Source organism: Amblyomma americanum, chromosome 5 (assembly GCF_052857255.1).
Source record: "Amblyomma americanum isolate KBUSLIRL-KWMA chromosome 5, ASM5285725v1, whole genome shotgun sequence".
Lineage (NCBI taxonomy): Eukaryota > Metazoa > Arthropoda > Arachnida > Ixodida > Ixodidae > Amblyomma > Amblyomma americanum.
In genome coordinates this window covers 164,855,951-164,877,612 of record NC_135501.1, presented here as the reverse complement: position 1 = coordinate 164,877,612, position 21,662 = coordinate 164,855,951, and the positions used below count along the sequence as shown (strand labels likewise).

The following is a 21,662-nucleotide window of genomic DNA, read 5'->3' as shown; positions in this document are numbered from 1 at the left end:
TCCCACTGATGTACCTCTCGGAATAGCTTTGATTGCGAACAAAAGGCGCTTGCAGCATGTTTCAACAAGGCGCCATACTGGATTGACTGCACAAAAACTCATTTGGTCCGCAGCCCTTCCATCCTGCTATCTTGTCCTGGACACACATTGACAAGTAACAAAATGCACATCACACTGCTCTTTTCTTGGCTCAATGCAGAACTGGTCGATGTACGTATGCAATATGGGAAGGCTTTGCTAAATTGAGACTTCAATTGAAAAATTACTCAGAATGAGAAAAAGGCTAACAAGCCAATTTCCCCACTGCATGAACGCAGAAATAAATCAAAGCGTCGTGATCGAGGTCTGACAGTACAGGCAACTTACGAGGGAAATGTGGCATAGAGATTCCATTTGTGTACGAGAGGTAAGAGGACCTCGTCATCACCCTGTACTGCTCAGTGACCTTAACATGTTGGTTCTTACAGCAATGTCAATGTCCCCCGACTAGTGAGACAGTCTTACACTTTCTGGACAGCGGGCTCCTCAAGAGCATCCTCAGACTGGACAATCAGCAGCAAGCTATGTTCTCCATAAGAGGCACAACATACTGACACTGCCAGTCACTCAAGTAAGCGGTTAAGTTCATACAGACTGCAGTGCAGAGCAGAAGGGTGCAGCCCCTTTGTGAGGCTGACTGAAGAGAGAGAGAGAGAGACGGCCCCCTGACCTGTAGTTGTCGGGTAGCCTCAGAGGATGCTTCTTCTCCTCGTCCGACAGGATGCTGTCCAGGGTCCGCTCCAACATGCTGCGCAAAGACAAGACACTCACCATCCTATCCACCAGCACCAAATAACAACAAGCTCTTCGGAGTTCACCATTCCCCAACACATACCATTCTAGTGCGGTACGGTATTGCACTTTACGCTTCAACTCCTCACAACCTGGGCTCAAGCACATCCAATGGTGGCAGTTCCAAGAACTTGCATTTTCTTGCTCCTCCACGAATGCCACTTATTAATTTGCCAGCAAGGTCCTCGACAGCACAGCCAAGGTACTTCACAATGAGACTGCAAAGAAAGTCTGCCCACCTGTGCTGTTGTCTCAACATATGCATGCAGACTGAGCCAAGCAAGTGGCCAGCAGATTTCACTTCTGCTTACAGCTGAGCAAAAGGTACAATGTCTCAAACAAATTGAACAATCCATGATAAAAAAAAATACGAAAAGAACAAAGATCATTCCTTGCACCTGCAAGTAAAAACTGTCTTTAAAAGGCCAGTCTACTGGGCAATGAATGCCGCCTGGTCATAGACAGTGGCGCTGATTGCTGGTGGCAAAAGAAATGCAGGTATATGTGATAAATATCACCAGTATTATTTTACTGATGGTACAGTAGATTAACATTAAGATGAACTTGAAAGGACCAAAATATTTCTTCATCTTAACAGAAGTGCCCCCTAAAAATTTATGGGAACATGCTAGGTGCATCCATATATGTATTTACTCGAATGTAACGCGACGGATAACTTTAGATGCTGCCCAGCAAGAAAAAATAAAACCACGAATATAGCGCGAGGCTTAAGGACGCAAAACAAAGTAGCTTTAATAGACATCGTGGCCAACATGTTTATTCATCTTCTCCGCTTTTGGAGTCCTCCTTTTCGCTATCGAAGTTTCCCGGTAACTTATGTCGTATCGATGTTGTTCGCCGCAGAGAGAACACATTCCTCTTCATGAATGTTTGGGCCCACCCACGAGATACTCTGAACTTCCCACCTCTCGAGCAACGTCTCTAACTTCCCAACGGATCAGCTTGACACTGACCCCCATGAGACGGTTGCGCTGCTCGATAATAAAGTCCACCACTTTTCTCTCCAGCTCGACGTGATGGCCGTGGCGAGGCCCACGAAATCCTTTGCGGTCGGGCTCACATTTACAAACCCCTTCCCGCTGCAGCCGCCATCTGCGGATGGTTGACTTGTTGAGGTCAAGACTTCGAGCTGCCGCACAATTCCCGACCTCTTCAGCTAATAGGATCGCTTTTCTCTTAAAACAAGTGTCGCCACAAGAACGCGACGCGACAACGCGTTTAGCGCGAGGCCGCAATAAACAACAACAACAAAAAAGAAGACGACAGAGAGCAACGCACCGACGCTTTGACTTTGCATGGATGAGGATTTGGCTTCCGCGGTAACCATGTTGCCAGCATAAGGTCGCAAAACTGCGGAAACTGGAACCAAGCTGACTGCTTTGAAATGGCTGCATTGCGGCACTGCTCTAGGCCAATCGAAGTGCGGTATTCGATTGTAACGCGAGGGTAGACTTTAAGGTGAAAAAATCCGGGAAAAAACTTGCCTTAAATTTGAGTAAATACGGTACGTTACACAAAAACAGCGAATAGTATAGCCTTTCAGAGAAAGGATATCATAAAAACAAGTGTAAGGGCCGGACTTTTTTTCCCACATTTGAGGGCCAATTTTTGGGCCTTGTATGCAATGTGCGAAAAATATATATTTTTTTTCAGGTAGAAACAACACACTAATCAGGAAATGAGCGGCATTTACTCTATGCTCAACCGTCATTGCTTGCCAGGTTTCCAGAATTCCGAGCTGGTGCTGTGCTCATCCCACAAGGAGTCGTCTACAGTGCGGTTCTTCAGTGTCTCGAAAAGCATGCTTTTTGCAGCTTGTGTTCCTCAATGCATTCCTTTTGACTGCACCATCACTGAACACACGTCTTGTCCAAGTCGAATGTCCTGCCCGCCGCACTCTTGCCGCGCTCGAGAGCAAATCCAGCCGTGCAGATATTAAGGTGCTTACCCACTGTGCTAAAATTCCAACGCTCAGCAACAGTTCGCGAAAAAAAAAAAAGCCAACAGCTCACGAAAGCCACAAAGCACGTATGGTTGACAGCCACAGAGGAGGAAAACGTTGTTTATGTTGACAATGATGGCCCAAGGCCTCGTGCACCATCTGTGGGTGGTGCCTGGAATCTCACGTGTGCGCATTTCAAAGGCTACTCTCGTGTGGGTGTGGCCCTTATACGGATATATTTCTTTTAATATTTCCTTTCTGGGAAAACAGGGTGTGGCCTGTTTATGGGCGCAGCAATTACATGCATTTATACAATAACTGCGAATAAAGCACCCAGTGCATTATGCACGAAGTCAGTACAGAGGGCACGAAACAAGCTCACGTTATCCTGCTGGGAAATGGCATTCACCTAACTGGTTTTTTCCACTGCTCTTCCCCCCCCCCCTTCCCCCCACACACACACTATATCCGACAGCGGTGGCTATTTGTGTTTGTGTGTTTTGCTGAATTTCGATTTCCATCCAGCTCCGAACCCTTCGAAGGTGTTCAGCCACACGATGGCTCAGTGGCTATGGTGCTCGGCTGCTGAACCGAAAGACGCGGGTTTGATCCTGGCTGCGGCGGTCGCATTTTGATTCTAGAGGCCCGTGTACCGTGCGATGTCAGTGCATGTTGAAGAACCCCAGCTGGTCGAAATTTCCGAAGCCCTTCACTACGGCGTCCCTCATAGTCTGAGTTGTTTTGGGACGTTAAACTCCATAAAACCAAACCAAACTTCAAAGGTGCCTGGCAGGTTAGCCGTGCGTCTCTGTCTCTATTTTATCCCCCTCCTTCTGCAGCACAGCTGTTTCCAGCTCCATGAGCAAGCACGCTATGTGCCTTTCCGTACGCTGCAGGCAATACAGCGTGGCACCGATATCAGGTCATCTCTGTGCCGCGATAATGTGCACTGCAACGCTGCATCAGTGGAAAATGCGGTCCCGGAGTTTTTAAGCCCCAAGTCAGCAAGTGAGGCACTTTATGCATACGTGCCTTTAGGTCTGGCAGAGGCAATGTGCGGCCTGTGATGCGCGTATGATGTCGAGATTTGACCACGTCAGACCTTTGTGTCAGCAGGCATGATGCCTGCCTTTTTCACACCGTCAAGAAAGCTTCCCCTAAAGACAGTGTGCGCCTGCGAAACAGCTTCCCTGCAGTTTTGTGCAAAGGTGCGCAGAAGCCATTTTGTAGGGGTGCGCTTTCTTGCGCAGAAGCATTCTATTTTTTTCTTTTGTTCTTTTTTTTACAATGTCACACGCACCCATCATAAGTTCTGTTGTGCAGGGTCATTGTAGTTTGCGGTCACTGCGAAAGATCATCTTAACAGACTTTTCTTCTTTTTACAGCGAGTTCTATCGGAAACAAAACAAATGATCTCATATTGTTGATCTTTTTCAGGAATTCACCTTAACCGAGTTCGTCTTAATGGGCGTCTACTGTATGTTCAAAACGACTTTAATGCACTCAATTGTAGTTTTAATAAAACCTATGCATCTTTGTTAATGCCATGCTCACTGTTGCACTGCACGCCGCCTAAGCGGTGAGCAAGTTGTAGTGCCCATAGAGTTGCATAGAGTTACTATACTATGTTTCATGTCCCCGACGGCAGGGTTTTCATATGCTGTCTACCACGAGAAAAAGAGAAAGCGAGACTACCATATGAGAGAAAATTAGGTTTTAAATTTTTCTGCTGCGTTTCTCAGCACTGCAGATGGGTATTCGTTTAGTTAGGCAAGAAGCTTTAGATCCCCGAAAAAAAAAAAAAAAAAAATTTGTCAGTAAAAGTCAGCTGGTGACCCTTTAAATGGCTTGAACTGTGTGCTGAAAATATATGAATCCATCACAAGGCCTGTACACAAGCCTTGGCCTTTTAAATTTGTATACACAGCACGTATGGGACCGGTGCTCACCTTCTCATGTTCAGCATGACAAGGCTTGCCATCCAGGTACTCTTCTCCTCGGCACTCTTGGCAAAGAGCACAATGTGTGGGGCATCCCGTGGTGCTATCTCGAAGGCAAACTTCAGCTCTGCACAGTGCCAGGGAATGGGGGGAGAAAGAAACATGCAGCAGATGAGAGAGCCAGTTCTCCAAAAAAGCCGCCACTAGCCTGTACCTCCAACATTATAACCTTAAACGTGCAGAGGACAACTCAGGCAAAGAAGAGCTAAAGAATGCAGAACAGATGAAGAAGGGCGTAACACAAGCGTTGACGAAAGGTGCAGCATGATTCCTGCGTCTTTGTCTACCTCAAGTCCTTTATCTAGCTCTGTCCCTCCATGAGTGATAAGGATGCAGAGGCAGATGCGCACAGGTGCTAGCGTGTGCTTTACAACAGTTTTGACAGAGTTATTAAAAGTGTTCAATAAAGTTATCTACTACTGCTACTACTACTCATTGATACATACAACTAAAGTAGAAACTGCTGTTGAGTTTTTCATGGGACTGCAGAAAAAACACACACACACCCACAAAAAATGCACCAGCTGAAAAATGCAGCAGCCCGGAGGCATGCATGAAAAAAAAAAAAAATATACATCATATTCTGCCCTTTTTTCTCCCTAACTTCTAGCAGGGGCACCACGACTCTCTGGAATTTGCAAGGTTTCGTGGCTCTTGCGATGGCTCCTCCATCTGCCTGAGCAGCTGCTGGTGGAAGGGAGGCAGCAGTGAAGAGAAAAGGCGCACGGAGCGGTCGAAGCCTGGGCATACAGGGACACTTCTGTGCTGTTTTTGCAGCAGCCGTTTTAATCCTACACAATCCTCGCCTACTGTGATCAAGAAATTGCATTTCGAAGCTGTAGACAACAAGGAAAAAGTGGGTGACAGAAACACGCCTCGAAGCCAACCTGCGCAACCACATCTCGTACAGAGCTGCCCGAGTGGCGTTTGCTGCGACACAGTTTCGTTTCGCGCTTGCAGTCGTTCGCACTCGCGCCGCAGCAGCTATGGTTCTGCACCAGCGGCCATAACAAGATTCGTGCAGCCTGTTAAGGGGGGACACTGGTCTTAGACCTATTTTCCTTACTTTTAGTCCAATCCTAATGAAACTGTGTCACCTAGCTCAGTTTTTTATACTGATTTCAAATATAGAATTGTTTTTTAATTAATTAATTAGTTCCTAATATAATTACTTTTAATTAGTCGTTTATTAGTACCTCGGTACAAAAAGAATGGCTCAATAAAAATAATTCTTAACCCATGGCTACATAGTATGGTGAGTAAAGAGTGCAAAAATCAGAGCAGTTTTTCCATTTTACCTTCATTAGTAATTTTACAGCACTTAGAATAGCAGCATTCAAGGTGTGAATATCGTGCATCGATAAACTTTGGAAAGTTATAAATTCTTGAAGCGGGATTGAACAACTGTGCTTCGATTATTGCATACATTGTGCCTTCAGCTTCCCTTAGCAAACAGTATGACATGTCTATCTGTCCTAGACGTTGAGATATTGACGCACTGAAACAGCCAGGTGTCCAAAATTTTCACGGTGTTAAATTGCCTGCTCCTGAACAAATTGAGCCCACACAGTGATCTAAATATAATATTATGGTCAAATTACCGATTTCCTAGAGGAGAAAACTGGTAGAGTTGAAGAATAATAGCTATAGGCTCAAATATTGTCATTTTTAAAAAATTGATTTTTGGGTCATTTTTTGGTCCCAAAGACCAGTGTCCCCCCTTAAGTGTATGCAGCCGCGGTGCAGGTGCAACTCACTGGAAGCTGTCGAGCATAGTGGTCGCCAACACTAAGCCATTGGTCGGTCTGCCATCACTGTTCCATGTGCACTAAATGTAGCCTGTCAAAATGCCGTCATGGAGTAAACCCCTATCACGAAGCAACATATGCGATGTGGCGTGCTGAAAAGCTGGCGCAGTTGTGACTTAAGAGCCGAGTTTGTGTTACATGGGTTTCTATGGGAGCTGGGACGGGTCTGGCTCACAAAAACGTAGCAGTGGAGCTCTCCTGCACCACTATTACAGAACTAGCAGAGCAGTTACCGTGTGGCCACTAGCAGTGTCAGGGTTAAACGTAAAAAAAAAAGAAAACTGTATATTGCAAGGCTTAGCATCCTGAAGCCACACATAGGCTAAGAGGGACGCCATAGTGGGGGGCTCCGGATTAATTTTGATGTGGCTTGGTATTCTAACATCATCAGTACTATGGTGTTAGAACACCAATAGGTTTGTGGATCAAGCAGCTATGCACTTAATAATATTTCTTTTGACAACTACCACTTTGATACTGCTTACTGCTTCTTTGGCGTACTTCAGTGCATGTTTTTCAGGACGAATGGTATTCTGAGGTTAGCTCATAAGGTGCCAGGAGTGTAAATCGCATATGAGCTGCAGGCCTGAGAACTGTAGCCACGCCTTCCATGTTTTGCAAGGACACGGCACGGTGAAAATAAGGTACTATACCGTCAGTGTCTTCTCGATCAAGGATCTCGACCCTGCGCAGGAAGAAGCACTCCTTGAGGCGGTATTCGGGCGTGGGTCCCCCAGTCACGCTCGAGCGCTTGTTGCTATGCTTGCACAGCAGCACCAGCCCGTCAAACAGGAACAGGTGGCGCTCGGTCAGCCGCCGGCCTGAGCCCACCTTGCCAAGGGTGCCCTCTGCAAGCAACAGGCCATAAAAAAACAGACATTACATTTCCACACTTTAAAATACCACTACGATCACTAGCCAAGTATGCTGCAGGAAGGAAGCCACAGCTTGCAATTTCCTTTCACCAGAGGTGCTACGAACACCAAAGGTTCCTATACAAATGAAATAGTAACCAGTTCTATAACCTGATTCAACTTCCCAATGTGTAGCATCGAGGTTCATGATTCTAATCCTAAGCAGTTAGTTGAAGACACAAGCATGGCCTCAGAAAACTGCATCTCTGCAGAGGTTAGCCTCAGAGGTCATACACATGCTCAAGCAAGCTGTCCAAGAGGGCTTTTTTTTTTTTTTGCACTTCTCACAAACAGCGAAGGCTGGCCACGTACCATTACCTGTAACACCTGTGCCCTACGCGTTTCTTTTTCCTCCTACACACACTGAAACAGTAGCGATAACGTGGCATCAAGTGTAAGAGACAAGTTTAGGCAAACCAGGCACACAATTTGCAAACAAGAAATCATGGATGCAGTCTGTTTTAAGTGCAGCGCCTTTCTTTCTTGAAAAGAAATCTATTTTTTATCAACTTCTACATAAGCCAAACAATGATCAGCGCATTTGTGCCATTCGCTGTTCAACTGTCCAACGTGCAACTAGTCACCCACTACACTGCCAGCTTCTATGCTTATCTGTCATGTACTTTTAGGCCCCTTGTACGTCTTATTCCAGCTAGAATGCCACCAATTCGCATCAGTCCTCTTTTCTTTCCATTTCGATGAGATTTTCAATAATAATTTTTTTCCCATCGCTAACCATAACACCCCTTCAAGCTTTCTTTGTGAGGCCTCTGAATTAAATCAGTCAAGCATAATATTTTGCCCACTAACCACCAGGGAGATGACACAGATTGCCGAGAAATGCATGACATTTCTGATGATCCTTTTAGTGTTGCAGTGTCTTTTGACTGGTACGCTCAACATAACACCAGTTCATCAAAGCATGAGACGCTAGTAAAACTGCAAGTAAACGGAGCATAAACACTGCAGGTATCTTATGGACTGCAACAGACAATGTTGCATAGTTTGGGAGCACAGCAGATGAAAGCAACTGCTACTGCTTTTCAATTTTTCCTAAAATACTGCTCGATAGAACAACCGCCTCTTTTGGTCCTTGGGATATCATGGGGCAGAGTTGGACACTTTACACTACGATAGCATTGCATGACCATTAAATATGAAATGGTCTCTCTTGCTTTTGGAGGGCGAAGAGCTGCCTTCAGCAGAACATGCGTACAGTAGTGGCCCACCGATTCTTCAGATTCCGATAATTCGGACCTGTGCAATATTACAGGCTTTGTTGCAGAACCTCCATGCACCTCATAGGAACACGTACATATCCACAACCAACATTTCAGACCCTGTAGAGCCCTAAAGTTATATTTTTCAGACTAAGTCACAAGCGGGCACTACTGCCGCAGTCAAGCCAATTCACTGCCGCCAAAGAATGCGCCATTCTGGATTCTATGAGCCAATGGATTGGCTTGGGTAGGTGTGGCATTTCCGTGACTCACTGTTGTTACCTGAGGCAATGGTGCACACTAGCCTTTTTGAGGTCCCGTGTAGCAACGGCCCCACAAGGAACACAGCCTAAGGAGATAAGCACATGATTGCACCAATAATGCAACAGCGGGGACATTCTTCGTAGTTCAGGTGCTGTTGCCATTGGCGAGCAGAAAGTTGGGCTAGTTGGTTGAAATGCACACTGAAGAAGTTGGCGCGGAAAAACGAGGACAAGCGAGACAAACAAAGACGAGCGCTCGTCTTTGTTTGTCTCGCTTGTCCTCGTTTTCCGCGCCAACTTCTTCAGTCGCCATTGGCAGAATAGAAAGCGAGGCGGTTGGGGGGATTGTTGTAGTTGCCTGCTTCCTGCAAGTTCCCTCCCAGTCCGCTGGGCCATCACTGCCCAGGGTACGCTTTCTGTCCTTAATTTGCACGGCACCTGTTAGCCAAAATCTCTCACAGAGAATGTTTGAGCATAAACAATCATAAAGGGTTTGCATTGTGCTGAGGCAGCACAGAGCTACTGCAACTGCGTTCATGAAATGGTTTGCGGCATGACCTGTGGGCCATGCGAACGGTGCCTGCTACAAGTATTGTGTCGTGGATACCAGCAGTCCAGACATGACGCAAGCATGACTCTGACTCAAATACAAGCTGATATTATTTGCTTCTTGGCGGAATACGGCACAGGGTAATATCAGTAAACTCTTCAAGCTGATTTCATCTCAGTACAATAATTTTTTGAAGTTCACAAATTTTCCAGACTGTACGATCTTTAGGACCATTTTTCAGGTCTTGCTGAGTCCGAAAGATCGGTTTTAGTTACAGAAAGTAACCTGTAGAGGATTGCAATATACTGATGTTCCTGGTTATGTGGTCACTTGTGATATGCCCCCCCCACGTACTTCATCTGGAACCAACATCGCGATGAGCACAATCAGATGAGCTTAGCAAGGGTGCCGGGCTACCATCCCTCACCCATAATGTATTCGTTGCAGCACTGGCCAATGTCCCTGCCTTCCCAGCCGTCGACGGCCTTCTGCAGCTCCTTCATCTTGTGCAGGGCCACAGCTCGGCGGTCACGGCTGTGCATGCGCAGAGACGCCTCCCTGCACACACGAGATGGCAAGACCTCAGCCCAATCTAGGTCCTCGTCGCATAACACTTTTCCTGAACTTTCTTCACACAGACTAGTGCATAGTGAATGGAGACTTTCAAATCCAGCCAAGACTTACCCAGGCCTTTTACGTGGCAGCTTGTCGGCACAGGTACGTGTTAGCTGGGCTTTGAGCCTCCGGAGCAGACCTTCAGCCTGCTCCAAGGTTTCTCGGTCTTCTTCCGACGGAGCCATCTGTTGCAAAACCTGTGAGCACAGGAAGGATAATTCAGAGCTCTCCTTCAGGCAGATGGAACAGCCTTCAAACATCATTTTGACTACGTTCTTGCAGCAATATTAGTTCCATGATCACTCAACGCATTCCATTATGAGTGCGTAACTGCGTTAAGAGCCAAATTTGCCAAAGGCACACCTATTCTGCATCGACCAGTGAATTCAATCCCCTTTATATGTGCAATTTAAAGTGTCATACAAATGAATGACAATTCAGCTTTTTAAGTGCAATTACTCAGAAAAACAATCAACTGCATTCACAAGGCACTTTTTACGGAACCAACTTCAGCCGCTTATCTCTCAACAGTGACACAAGCAACCCCTTAACAAATAAGAAGTATTTTATCTTTTGTTATTTATTATAAACAGTCAATTTATATTTCTGAATTGCAATTTTTGCAATTTTTGTGCAAGCTTTATGTTTCCCGCGTGCCACGGCTGAACACTGCACAAAGCCAAGACAATCCAGTACAGGCACATTTGACTTCAGCATCTGGCCGCAGTTTGTCCGACGACACTTCACATGTCCACGTGTTTACACAGTTGGTGTTACTGATAGCACTGCTCAAGTGTTGATAAAGTGAACTACCATTAGGAGTGCCTGCATAACAGGGCCATAATTGCTGTGTAACTCATTGCAAAATTTTCCCTCCCTAAGGGCCCCAAGAAACATAGGGCTCATGCTCTACTCGAAGCAGTCTGGGGAAATAGGGGCTCCTCGACTCACCTTGATGGCTTCAAAATACTGAAAGCAGTGGGCCACGGGGCCCAAAAGCAGCCTTGGCAGGACATACTTCACGGCTAGCAGAAACCCATGTCCAGCAGTCTGTTGGGAAAAAAAAGTAGAAAATAATTAAATTAAAAAAAAAATCAATGACAACAAAAGTAATTGTAAATTGTAGGGTTTAATGTCCCGAAGCCACACATCGGCTATGAGGGATGATATGGTGGAAGGCTCCAGGTTAATTTGGACCACCTAATAGACACACAAAATCTGACCCACCTGTAATGAGCTGGCAACAGCGGGCTTCTGCAGCAGTTCAGCTAGTGTATCACGACAGTTTCTGGAGACCACGGTTTGTGCGTAGTCGTCGTAGACGTCGAACTCATCGTACTGCAGAGAAGAGAGTGAGGCATGTCAGGCTGTGAATGAATCCCCCTAGTGTTAACAGAGAATGATGTCATGCCAAAACACAGGATACAAGCAGCTCATTCAGGATTTCAATCTTATGGCAGGTGGTTACAATAACTACGGGGACGATCAAGTCACTTAAGAGTAGAATGTAATAGCAGTAAATTTCCCATGTGTTGCAGCTTCTGTTGCAGGTTGTGTAATTGTGTCATTGCAATTGTCGACCCATCAACTGCCACATTCCAATTCCGCCATGTTCCACCATATTCCATCTATCCGCCTAGCAGTCCATCAACCACCAGGCATCCGCTATGCTGTGACGGTGCTGACATTTGCATATATCATATTTTTTTTTCTGATTTTTGATTTAGATTCTCCATCTACGTAGCTGTCTAGAAACTAGGTTGCTCACAGCCGGATGGGCAGGCTGAAATGATGTAAAAATGCCACATGACCTCTCTTGACCAATCAGCGAATTTCATCTTGGACATCGGTGGTGCTTTGAAGTGACAACTACTCTAATTCTATCGCATTAAATGTCTGAAGGGAAGGAAGCAGCAAAACGTTGGAAGGTAGCACAAAACGAAACAGTTACAGTGCCAGCAGGCAGAATTTCAGGAGAATCTTGAGGGGGGAGCGGGTATGAATCACAACAGGTAACAATGAAACAAGGACAGCAGACCACACACCTCAGCCATTTCGTAGAAACAGGAACCAATGGCAGGGCTCTGATTCTCATCCGTCATTTCCATGACGTCCTCAAAGGAACCGAGAAGCGAGACGCTGAACTCGTACACCTCCATGACATTGCCAAAGATGACGTCCAGGTCCTGGATAATGAGAAGGAAGCACAGGCTGCTCAAGACCCCAACCTAGGGTACATGTTTACTAGACGCCCCGAGTAGGCTGCACCATTTGTGATCAATCCGATAAAGTTTGAATACTCAAAACCAAGAAGAGGATGCACAACCTCTAGCTTCAGAGTTCTTTTTGCATTAAGGTGATAAGCAACTATCTCAAGTCAGAACTGCATCACAACTCTTGTGCACAACAAGCCCACAAAACATTAAGACTTCATCAGCTCCAAAAACACACACTGAATACTGAAGGTTTGCGAATGAGCACATCAGGTAAAATCTGCACCAAATTAAAAAAATTTATATTAATTAGTTACATAAACTGAGTCATACTGGCAGGGTGAGCATCATAGTAAAAGCAGCCAAAAGCAATGCAAACATAATCTCCAATATCTAAAACAGGTAAAGCAGACAATGCAAAATGGAAGATGTTGCCACCGCATAAAGCAACCATGCTGTTTAGAACCTAGCCAACCAGTGGGGTTGGAGCACAGTTCTATTTTAGTAGGGTTTAGCTACACTGGGTTTGCAACTGCTTGTAAGGCTGAACTACACGATGATGCAAGTCCTGTTTGTAAATTACAAGGAATACCATGCTTTATCTACCAGCATATTTGACCAAACAACATATCAAACCTATTGCATGGCGCACCCAGTAGTCAACGCCACCTAATCAGTAATTCACACAACAAAATTCCTTCACGACACTAAACAAACAGAAAACTTCTGGAAACTTTTAGAAATTTATTCCCATGTAACCTCACGTTTTTTACCTCTTACAAATAGTCCCACAGACAAGTACCACTTTGAAATCATTATTACAAAACAAATCCCAAGAACAATCAAGAACTGCCCCGAACTCCTCCAAGCCATGATAGAACTCAAACCCAAAGTGTAAAGTACCGTTGGGTGGAGGGGGTGGCAGGGTTTTAGAAACCTGAAAAAATAACTGGGCTAGGTCATTTAAACCGGTTTCAGCACTAAAAGTAAGAACGACAAGATGGCAAAAGGCCCTAAAGAAGGACCTTTTTCTTTTTCAAAGTAAATAACACCAAACAGGGAAGCAGCACAGATGCTAAGCCATGTTGGCACACTCCGCACATTCAGAAAACAGTCGAAGTGCTCAGCATGCGCAAGGAAAAAAAGCACGCACCTTGCTCTTCGGAAAGAGCTTGTCCAGAGGCTCCCGGAAGACCTTGATGATCATGTTGAGTTCGCGAATGTGCTGCCTCTCCTCCGCAATGAGGTCCTTGACCTCCTCGTCATACGAGGAAGGTGGCCGGCTGCCCAGGGACTCCTCTTCAGCCGCCGCCAGGTCTTCGCCATGGAACATGTCCATGAGCACCTGGGGACAACACAACCACCCGCACGGGATGAGCACAACACGAATGCGCGGAAAAGTTGAAGCACGGGAGCATCGAGAACGAGGCCCACCTTGTCGGCACACATGGCGACCCGGCAGTCCTGGCAGGTGATTTCCACATGGCGGATGTTCTTGACATAGTTGCCAGTCAGCTTGAGGATGTCGGCCGCAATGTACTCAAGCACGGCCACCATGTACTGGCTCACCTGCAGGTCCAGACGGTAGCCCAGAACCTGCACAAGTGGCACCGCCCCAAAAATAGAGTAATGTGAAATGACAAGGCTACATACAGCATGCGGAAAAGATGAAGAAAATGAAATGTGCACCTCTGGGGGTGATCTTAAAAGATTATAGACACATCCTTTTAGTTTGATGTTTTCTCCTCTATGATGATGAATAAAGCAATTGAATGTATCGATCACTGAGTGGTAATCGCCCATGACTGCTAAACAATTTAGAATTGAAGGTCTTCTCTCATGCCATTTCAGTTTCGGTTTCATCAATCAAACAATGGCTGTGATGTATAAGGAAACAAGGCGGAAGCTTGTCTCCTTGTACATAGAGTTAGGTCATGTGAGGCATGAAAAAAACTGCAATATAACAAATGATATTTTGTTTTTTTGCTATTCCAACTCTTTAAGCATGCTAGATTAAGCATTATAGTGAATTAAAAGTACATATTAGTGATTTTATTGCAGTTTTTTTCATGCCTCAGGTGATGCAAACATTCCTTACGTGTACATGCATCATTCGGTTGATGAAACCAAAACCGAAAGAGCATCAAGAGGAAATTCAATTATAATCTATTTAGCAGTCGTAAGGGAATACCATAGTGTGACCCACATATGGTAATATCTAACCCATCATTTAAAAGAAGAAAAGATGCAAGCGAAAATTTGGTACCTACAGACCTTTAACAGTTGCTTGATAAGAAGAGTCACAAACACAGAACAAGAACGACAGCGTGCTAATTTCATTCGTATGGTACCTATGTAACTATGCTAATGCAATTCACAGTACCTTCATTCAATGAGGTATTGCTATGAGAAGTGGCATTAGTGAAAATGAACAAGAATGAAAATGCTGCAGGTCTTCAGGAACTAAAACACTTTCTAAAAACAGGCTCAGGTTAAAGAATTGATGACACAAGTACTGAAGACTCGTAAAAAGCGATAGACGTTAGTAACCATGATGGTCTGATTTCTATCGCCCTATATAATGCACCTTCACTGACAAAATCAAATCGAAGTCAGTTGACATCAACCCTGAAGCTCACGAGTGTGTCCCGTCTACTGCTACATTTCTGAGAAGCCACTTCCATCTGGCGCCAGTTACCTTGTGCAGGAGCGGGTGTATCTTGTCGAGCGGCAGCACGAGGGAGGACCGGCGGCGTCCGCGCTCCAGAGCGGCCTGGGCATCACGGATGGCCCACAGGTCAATGGGGTGGGGAAAGAGGCGGCACACGCGCTCTTCCACGTCCTGCACCGAGTGCGGCCGCCCCCCGCACAGCGTCCACAGTAGCCGCAGCACCAGGCCCTCGACATACTGCAATGCCTCCTCAGTGGCCGTTAGCGTCGGATGCACCTGGCACTGAACCTGCACGGCACATCCCAGAAGGGTCAGCACGATGCAAGCCAAAGCACAGGGTGAAAGAATGGCAGAAGCACAGAACTTGGAACTGAAACTTGCTGTCACAAATCAAATTTAGTGCGAATATTTCACTGATAATACAAAAGCCATCTAACTGGATTGTGTAACTACTTCAAGGCAATAGAATTAGAGGTCCTGATCATGAGAAGAGCTGGCGTCTGTCCATGTCACGAAAAAGCAGGTGGCCCACCTACCACGGTGGGTAACGTGCTCACTGGGTTGTGGGCAATGTGCTCACTAAGGCAGGTGTCAATGAAATTAATTGAAATAAATTCAATGCAACTGCCACCTGCCCACCGTGCCACTGTGCACTGGCTCATTGGTCAAGAGACGACAGCCTTACAGGAGCTTGGGAAGGGCAACCCGGGTCTCACAAGCCCTACAGGTGGCTGTGTTTGAAACAGCCACCTGCTGGGGCAGTGGCGCATCGCTTAACCGCTGACGGCTCCCTGTGATATATGAATCTATGAAGGAGGGGTACTTGCACGAGAGGGATCCTTAACGATAGGTTAAGCGTTGTCAGAGTTTTTTTTCCTGTAATTCCTTTTTTTTTCTTGACAGTGGACCCTTAATGGTATGGGGGGAAAGGGAGGTGCAAATTGTGTCCCATACAGTTCCTTACTGACCCTGAGACACGAACAGGTACTACCATGAACCCTGACCTTTCAAGGAGAGACATGTGCCTACACGAATGGATGTACTCGTTCCTAAATGCCTGAAAACAGGGAGCCTTTTGAACTCTGTGCACTCAAATTTCTTATGAAACGGCACATGGTAAAGAAGCACATTCCGTTTCTGCATTGTATGTTGGGTGTCATGACTGTCACCTGTGCTGCACACAGCTTTCACTTGCAATCGAAAGTTCTCCTTCAACAAATATCACTGATGCTTGATTAATAATCCATCTGGATACGTGTGCAGCATCATGTATAATATGAAGCGGTTTATAGATGCGTGGTGGCATTCATGAAGTGTTGGTATTAGTCTCAAATACTGAAAGTCCAGACGCAGTGAAAGCACACTTTGAAACAACTCCACGCACTCAAATTACACGCTACCACACATTACATCCCCATATTGCCCATGCCAGGTACATACACTCCGACCACATGCACCAAATAAACACCACAGGGTGGTCTAGTTTTCTGTACTAGTGGATTAACAGCCCATTTGAAATGCACAGCAATGAGTAATGCAGCTTTCTCTGAGCCAACAAGCGCAGAACTCTGTAGCCAGGCCAGCATTCAAACAAATTCAAAATTGAAATTCAATATTTTCTTGAACGCCCGCACCTTTATAACCTAGTATCGATAATGTCAAACGGAATTTTCCTAGTCTAGTAGATCTCGGCCATGAATGCATTGGCAACTTCCTTAGCAGCAATGAAAGCGAGTGGGGGTTCCCCAGCAGGGGGCAGGAGTAGAACTGTCACAACAAAGACCACGTTGCACAACTAATGTGACACAGCTGGGTCTACTTTACAGATAGACACAAAGGAACAATCCAATAAGCATCACACCGATCCACTTCAGTGTGTCCTCCATGTGCTGTGCTGTTACCAAGAAAAACTTATTTATCAATTGCTTCTGAAACTACTGAATGGCACAACTCAATTCACATTAATAAACAGAAAGGAGCTTTCTTAATTCAAAGCAAATATAAATAATTATTGTATTCCAATGTTTTAAAACTGAAGCAAGGACTTCAAAAATGAAGTGAATACTCCGGTACTAGAGACATGAAAGAGAATATTGCTGTATTGAACTACAAGGGAAGGAAAAGAACTTTAATGGAATAGGAGATGTCTGCCTGGTTGTCGGCCTGGCATGCTACTCCAGATGAGGGTGAAAGATGAGAAGGGAAGAGAAGAGTATGGTGAAAAGAAAAGGGAAAGAGAAAAAGAAAGGGTGAATGGTGAAAACAAGCAAATTCGCGCACTCACAAACACACACGCAAACACGTACACACAATAAAAAATTGGGGGGGGGGGGGGGGGGGTGCAAGGGGAAGTGTATAGAAACTAGAGCAGTAAAGTTTATCCTATCCTATCCTATCAATGCAAAAATTTTCCGATGCTACTCCGCTTTGGTGACATACTGCAAAAACGGAGAAAGTAGTCAACTTTTTATTTCAAAAGCCAGTACTAAGAACAATTATCTATGAACTACAGCATTTTAAGTGCATATCATCGAAATTTTTTTACATTCAACTATGCCAGATTTACAAATGCATGCTTTTGCACAATCTGAAAGTTCGAAACACCCCTTAAAAATTCAATGCTTTCACAGAGTTCCTCTTCATTTATTTTTTTTGTCACAAATATTTGGCTTTTGCTGTGCAATATTTGAAGATAAATTAAATATCTGGAAGTTTCAAATATTCATGAACATACAGCCTTGTGTAGTCAACTTTTTCTTTCAAAAGCCAGTACCAAGAACAATTATCCATGAACTACACCATTTTCAGTGCATATCATCAGAATTTTTTACATTCAACTACACCAGATTTACAAATGCATGCTTTTGCACAATCCGAAAGTTCAATATATCCCTTAAAAATTCAATGCTTTCCCATAGAGTTCCTCTTCATTTATTTTTTTTTCGTCACAAATATTTGGCTTTTGCTATGCAATATTTGAAGCCAAATTAAATATCTGGAAGATTCAAATATTTGCATGAACATGCTGCAAAAATTTTTAGAATGCTACAGTACACAAATCCACCACCGCCAATGAGCGCAAGTAGGACAATTTTGTTTCAGCCATCAGTCCTCCTCTACTTTTCTGCGATGCACTAAAGAATGACAAATAGCCCGATATAGAAGCAGCAATGCTAACCTACAACACCTACGTCCATACCTAGCAAAAAAATAAAGGACAATGCCAAGTAACGACAATACAACCCACACTAAGCTCCCATCTATTAAATGCATTCCAACAAGTTTCCTGAAAAGCATTAAAAACTAGCAACCAAAAGCTTTGATGACAATTCTGGTGTGACAAAACATTTAGTAGGAGCAGAAAGCACCAAACTGGCTCCGAGTGCCACCTGTCCTATGCTATGGATGGCAGCACTGCTGCAGTAATTTCAGCCACTTCGCTAGAGTCGATGCGCAAGGCCTGGATGCCTCAAAAGTATCGTACTCCAATTGATCTATTTTACTGAGTTGCTGCCTCTGCAGTGCAAGACAATGCATAAGAAACAAAATAACAATAGTAAAAAAAAAGGTGCCCTGCCAGAGTGAGGTAAGAAATCGACAGAGCAGCAGCATGTTTTTCTGAATACGATTCCTAGTTCCCTCATCTCTTAAGATAGCGAATTTAGACCTGATGCAACTACAACAATTCTTGATACCTCGACATAATGTAGCATAATTGCAAATACCAACGACTGGCTGCAATAAGCTAAATACTTCAATGGTGAATATGATAAAAATGAGACATTGTGGCACAACGCACGGTAATAAATAAATTAGTTAATGTGCAGCAGCTTCCTCTCACACATTGCATCTTTGCAAATTCTTTCAGGCAGCTAAAAGAAGTAGCTTTTCCTCAAAACTGTGACTACTCTATGAACTGCAATAACGGAACACCAAGGTCAGATGACAGTGAGAGGCTCGGAAGGCCTTCCAAAAAGACAGACAGACATGCATTCACGTCAAAAATTCGCTCGAAACGTTGTTTCTCATATGCTTCTGGATGAAGTGCTTCAGTGAAAGCTTAGAGTAGCATAAACGCATGCTCAGTAGTGAGGCACTTGTTATCTGCAGACAACATTGTTCAGGTAACTAGATGGGATGCAAATCATTCCCTATTCCAATGAGGCACAGAAGGTATGTACTGACAAATAAGATGCCAGTTTAAAGGCTGCACTCATAGACCGAAGCAATACATAGCTGCTCTCTACTTGATATGATCAATGCACTGAAATGATGTGCAGCTATTATTTTCTTTTAGCACAGATAGGTTAAAAACTGCACGTGCAGCAATGTGGTCGGGTGCAAACATCACTTGACCAATAAGTTAAAGCCACTTCCCGCAGACCCTCGAACTTTGCGCTTCCATTAGGCAACGCCAAAGGGTGGATTTTCCTTGATAAACATGCCGAAGGTAAAGTCCAGATAAGGTACGAAGCCTAAAGTGATATTCTGTCAGCGTCGCCACCGGGCTAATGATAAAAGGGAGTCAAGTGCCCGGTGTTGCTACAGTTGTTACATCGCGCGAGATGCGAAATGGGTGCACCGAAAATCCGCTGCACGCGTAAAACAAGCCGAGATGCGCCGACATCGTCTCTAAGGCTCGCTTATCTCAAACAACGAGCGCAAGGTGTGACCAGCCGCTGGTTCGGTTGGATACACGAGCACCGCGGAGATAAAAGCCGTCCAGCTGGCCTGACTCTGGAGTTCTGGGAGGGAAGCAAAGTAGCGCTTCAGCACCGCGGCGGTTACAAAAACGGGTTCCACTGATGCCCAGGGCGCTGTCAACTGTGATGCACAGTTCGCAGCGCGCATATGACCCGCGTTGACCGGACTGGGCCCGAAACATTCCTGCGCTGCAGTAGCGCCCGCGCGCACTATCTAACGCACATCGGCTTTTCGTTTCGTTTTCTTCACATTCTTTATTCCGCCGTGCACAACGGGACACGGGCATCGAAAGTCGGGCGCCAAGGCGCCGGAGCGAGCTGCTTGATCGCGGCGAGGACGCAACAAACAACGGCCGTTGCAGCAACGGCGGCGGCGGCTGCATCGAACGCGCAACCGGCCCGCAGTCTGGGCTGCGAGCAGCCGCGCATAACTACTGACCGCGGGCACGGTCGCTGCACGCGCGGTGCAGCGCCGACGAGCTGCACAGGCACGCACAGCTGTTTGGTGGTTTCTCGCGGTAAGCGGCGGCGGCGCTCACCTTCTTGAGCGCTGCCACCAGCAGACCTTTCCACTTGGACGCGATCTCCTGGCCGTCTACATCCAAGTTGGAGTCCGCGTCCCGGGCAGAAAACATGTCGCAGGTATCAGACGCTCGGCCGCTGCTCCATGACGGCCTCGAGGTCGCAGCCGCAGGTTCGAAATTGCACCGACGGTCTGGTTAGGCCTAGGCCTTGTTGCTGTCTCGAGCACGGTCGACCCCGAGCGCGATAAAGCCGAAGGGTGCGGCGGCGTTCTCGCCACTAGCCATGGCACGTCGCGGTCCGATCTCTGCACAGGCTGCACATCACCGTGCTGTGTCGGCGGGCTGGATGCACTTTTGTGTACGCCTCGCGCAATAAACACACACAAAGCAGACCTCTCTGCGCGTCCCTCAAGGTGCAAGCAGGGAGCACTTGTTTCGCTCTTTTGTGCTTGTTTTTGATTACATGCAGGGTCCGCAATCAAGGTTGGCCGTTGTCTACTTCCCGAGCCGCAGCCAGACGAGAAACCGACTGCACAGTGTTGACGCCGCCGGCGGTCGGCCGGTCAGGAATGGCGCCTGTTTGCACTTGGGTGGAAGTGCGATTCTCTCCGTTTACGCGGGCGGAGGAACACAAACAAGATAAGACTTCGCTGTAGTCTTCGTGAATGACAAAAGGCGACCCTTGATGCAGCGTGATTAGAAGCAACTTTACTAGAATAGATTACAAGAGTTGTGCCGGCATCCCGCGGCGCGCTTTTTGAAACAGTAAGGCATGTTGCTGGGCTAATTGGTTTAGCATTTTTTGAAGCTTGGAAAAAAATCCACCTTGGCGCAAATAAATTCACACAGACAAACCAAAAGAAACAAGGAGGCAACGGACGGTTGGAAGTTGGAGCCTGTCCGTTGTCTTCTTGTTTCTTTTGTTTTGTCTGTGTGAATTTATTTGCGCCAAGGTGGATTTTTTTCCAAGTTTTGAAACAGGTTACAGGCAAACATCAAAACACTTACCAAAGCGCAACTCAAGTGCACTCACAGATGGTATACAATCGGGTAACACAAATACTGAGCTAGTGACACAAGCCAACTGAACTGCGTATCCAATGAGCCATTTGTTTTGGACCCGCCAGATGTGACGGACGCGGCGTGGTATGACAGACTCAGAGCTGCAACTTGATCATAGCTGCGCAAACGGCTTGAAACGCAAACGTTGCTTTTCTCATATGCGGCAGTGCCACCGGCACAATGAAGATAATCATTGTATTACTTGTACCGATATAAACGGGTTGCCTTTGTTTTCGCCTCCGACTTCACATATCCGGGGAAGTTGGGAACTCAGTCATGACTGTTTCTAAATTTTCCTGTCTTTCTTTGTTGCCTGTCTTTCTTG

At 45.8% G+C, this 21,662-nt stretch overlaps 1 protein-coding gene across 1 annotated transcript in view; it reads right to left on the bottom strand.

Moving 5' to 3' along the window:
* Positions 1 to 20,794, bottom strand: part of Sos (Son of sevenless guanine nucleotide exchange factor) — a 32,806-nt gene extending 12,012 nt beyond the window's left edge. The window contains exons 1-12 of the mRNA XM_077665684.1: positions 20,291 to 20,794; positions 15,076 to 15,336; positions 13,812 to 13,973; positions 13,531 to 13,722; positions 12,210 to 12,350; positions 11,392 to 11,502; positions 11,116 to 11,214; positions 10,234 to 10,361; positions 9,977 to 10,107; positions 7,256 to 7,450; positions 4,744 to 4,861; positions 710 to 787 (exon numbers count right to left, since the gene is read on the bottom strand). Coding sequence (XP_077521810.1) covers positions 710 to 787; positions 4,744 to 4,861; positions 7,256 to 7,450; positions 9,977 to 10,107; positions 10,234 to 10,361; positions 11,116 to 11,214; positions 11,392 to 11,502; positions 12,210 to 12,350; positions 13,531 to 13,722; positions 13,812 to 13,973; positions 15,076 to 15,336; positions 20,291 to 20,386 — 1,712 coding nt within the window. The 5' untranslated portion in view covers positions 20,387 to 20,794. The remainder of the gene's footprint in view (positions 1 to 709; positions 788 to 4,743; positions 4,862 to 7,255; positions 7,451 to 9,976; positions 10,108 to 10,233; positions 10,362 to 11,115; positions 11,215 to 11,391; positions 11,503 to 12,209; positions 12,351 to 13,530; positions 13,723 to 13,811; positions 13,974 to 15,075; positions 15,337 to 20,290) is intronic.
* Positions 20,795 to 21,662: the final 868 nt, after the last annotated feature.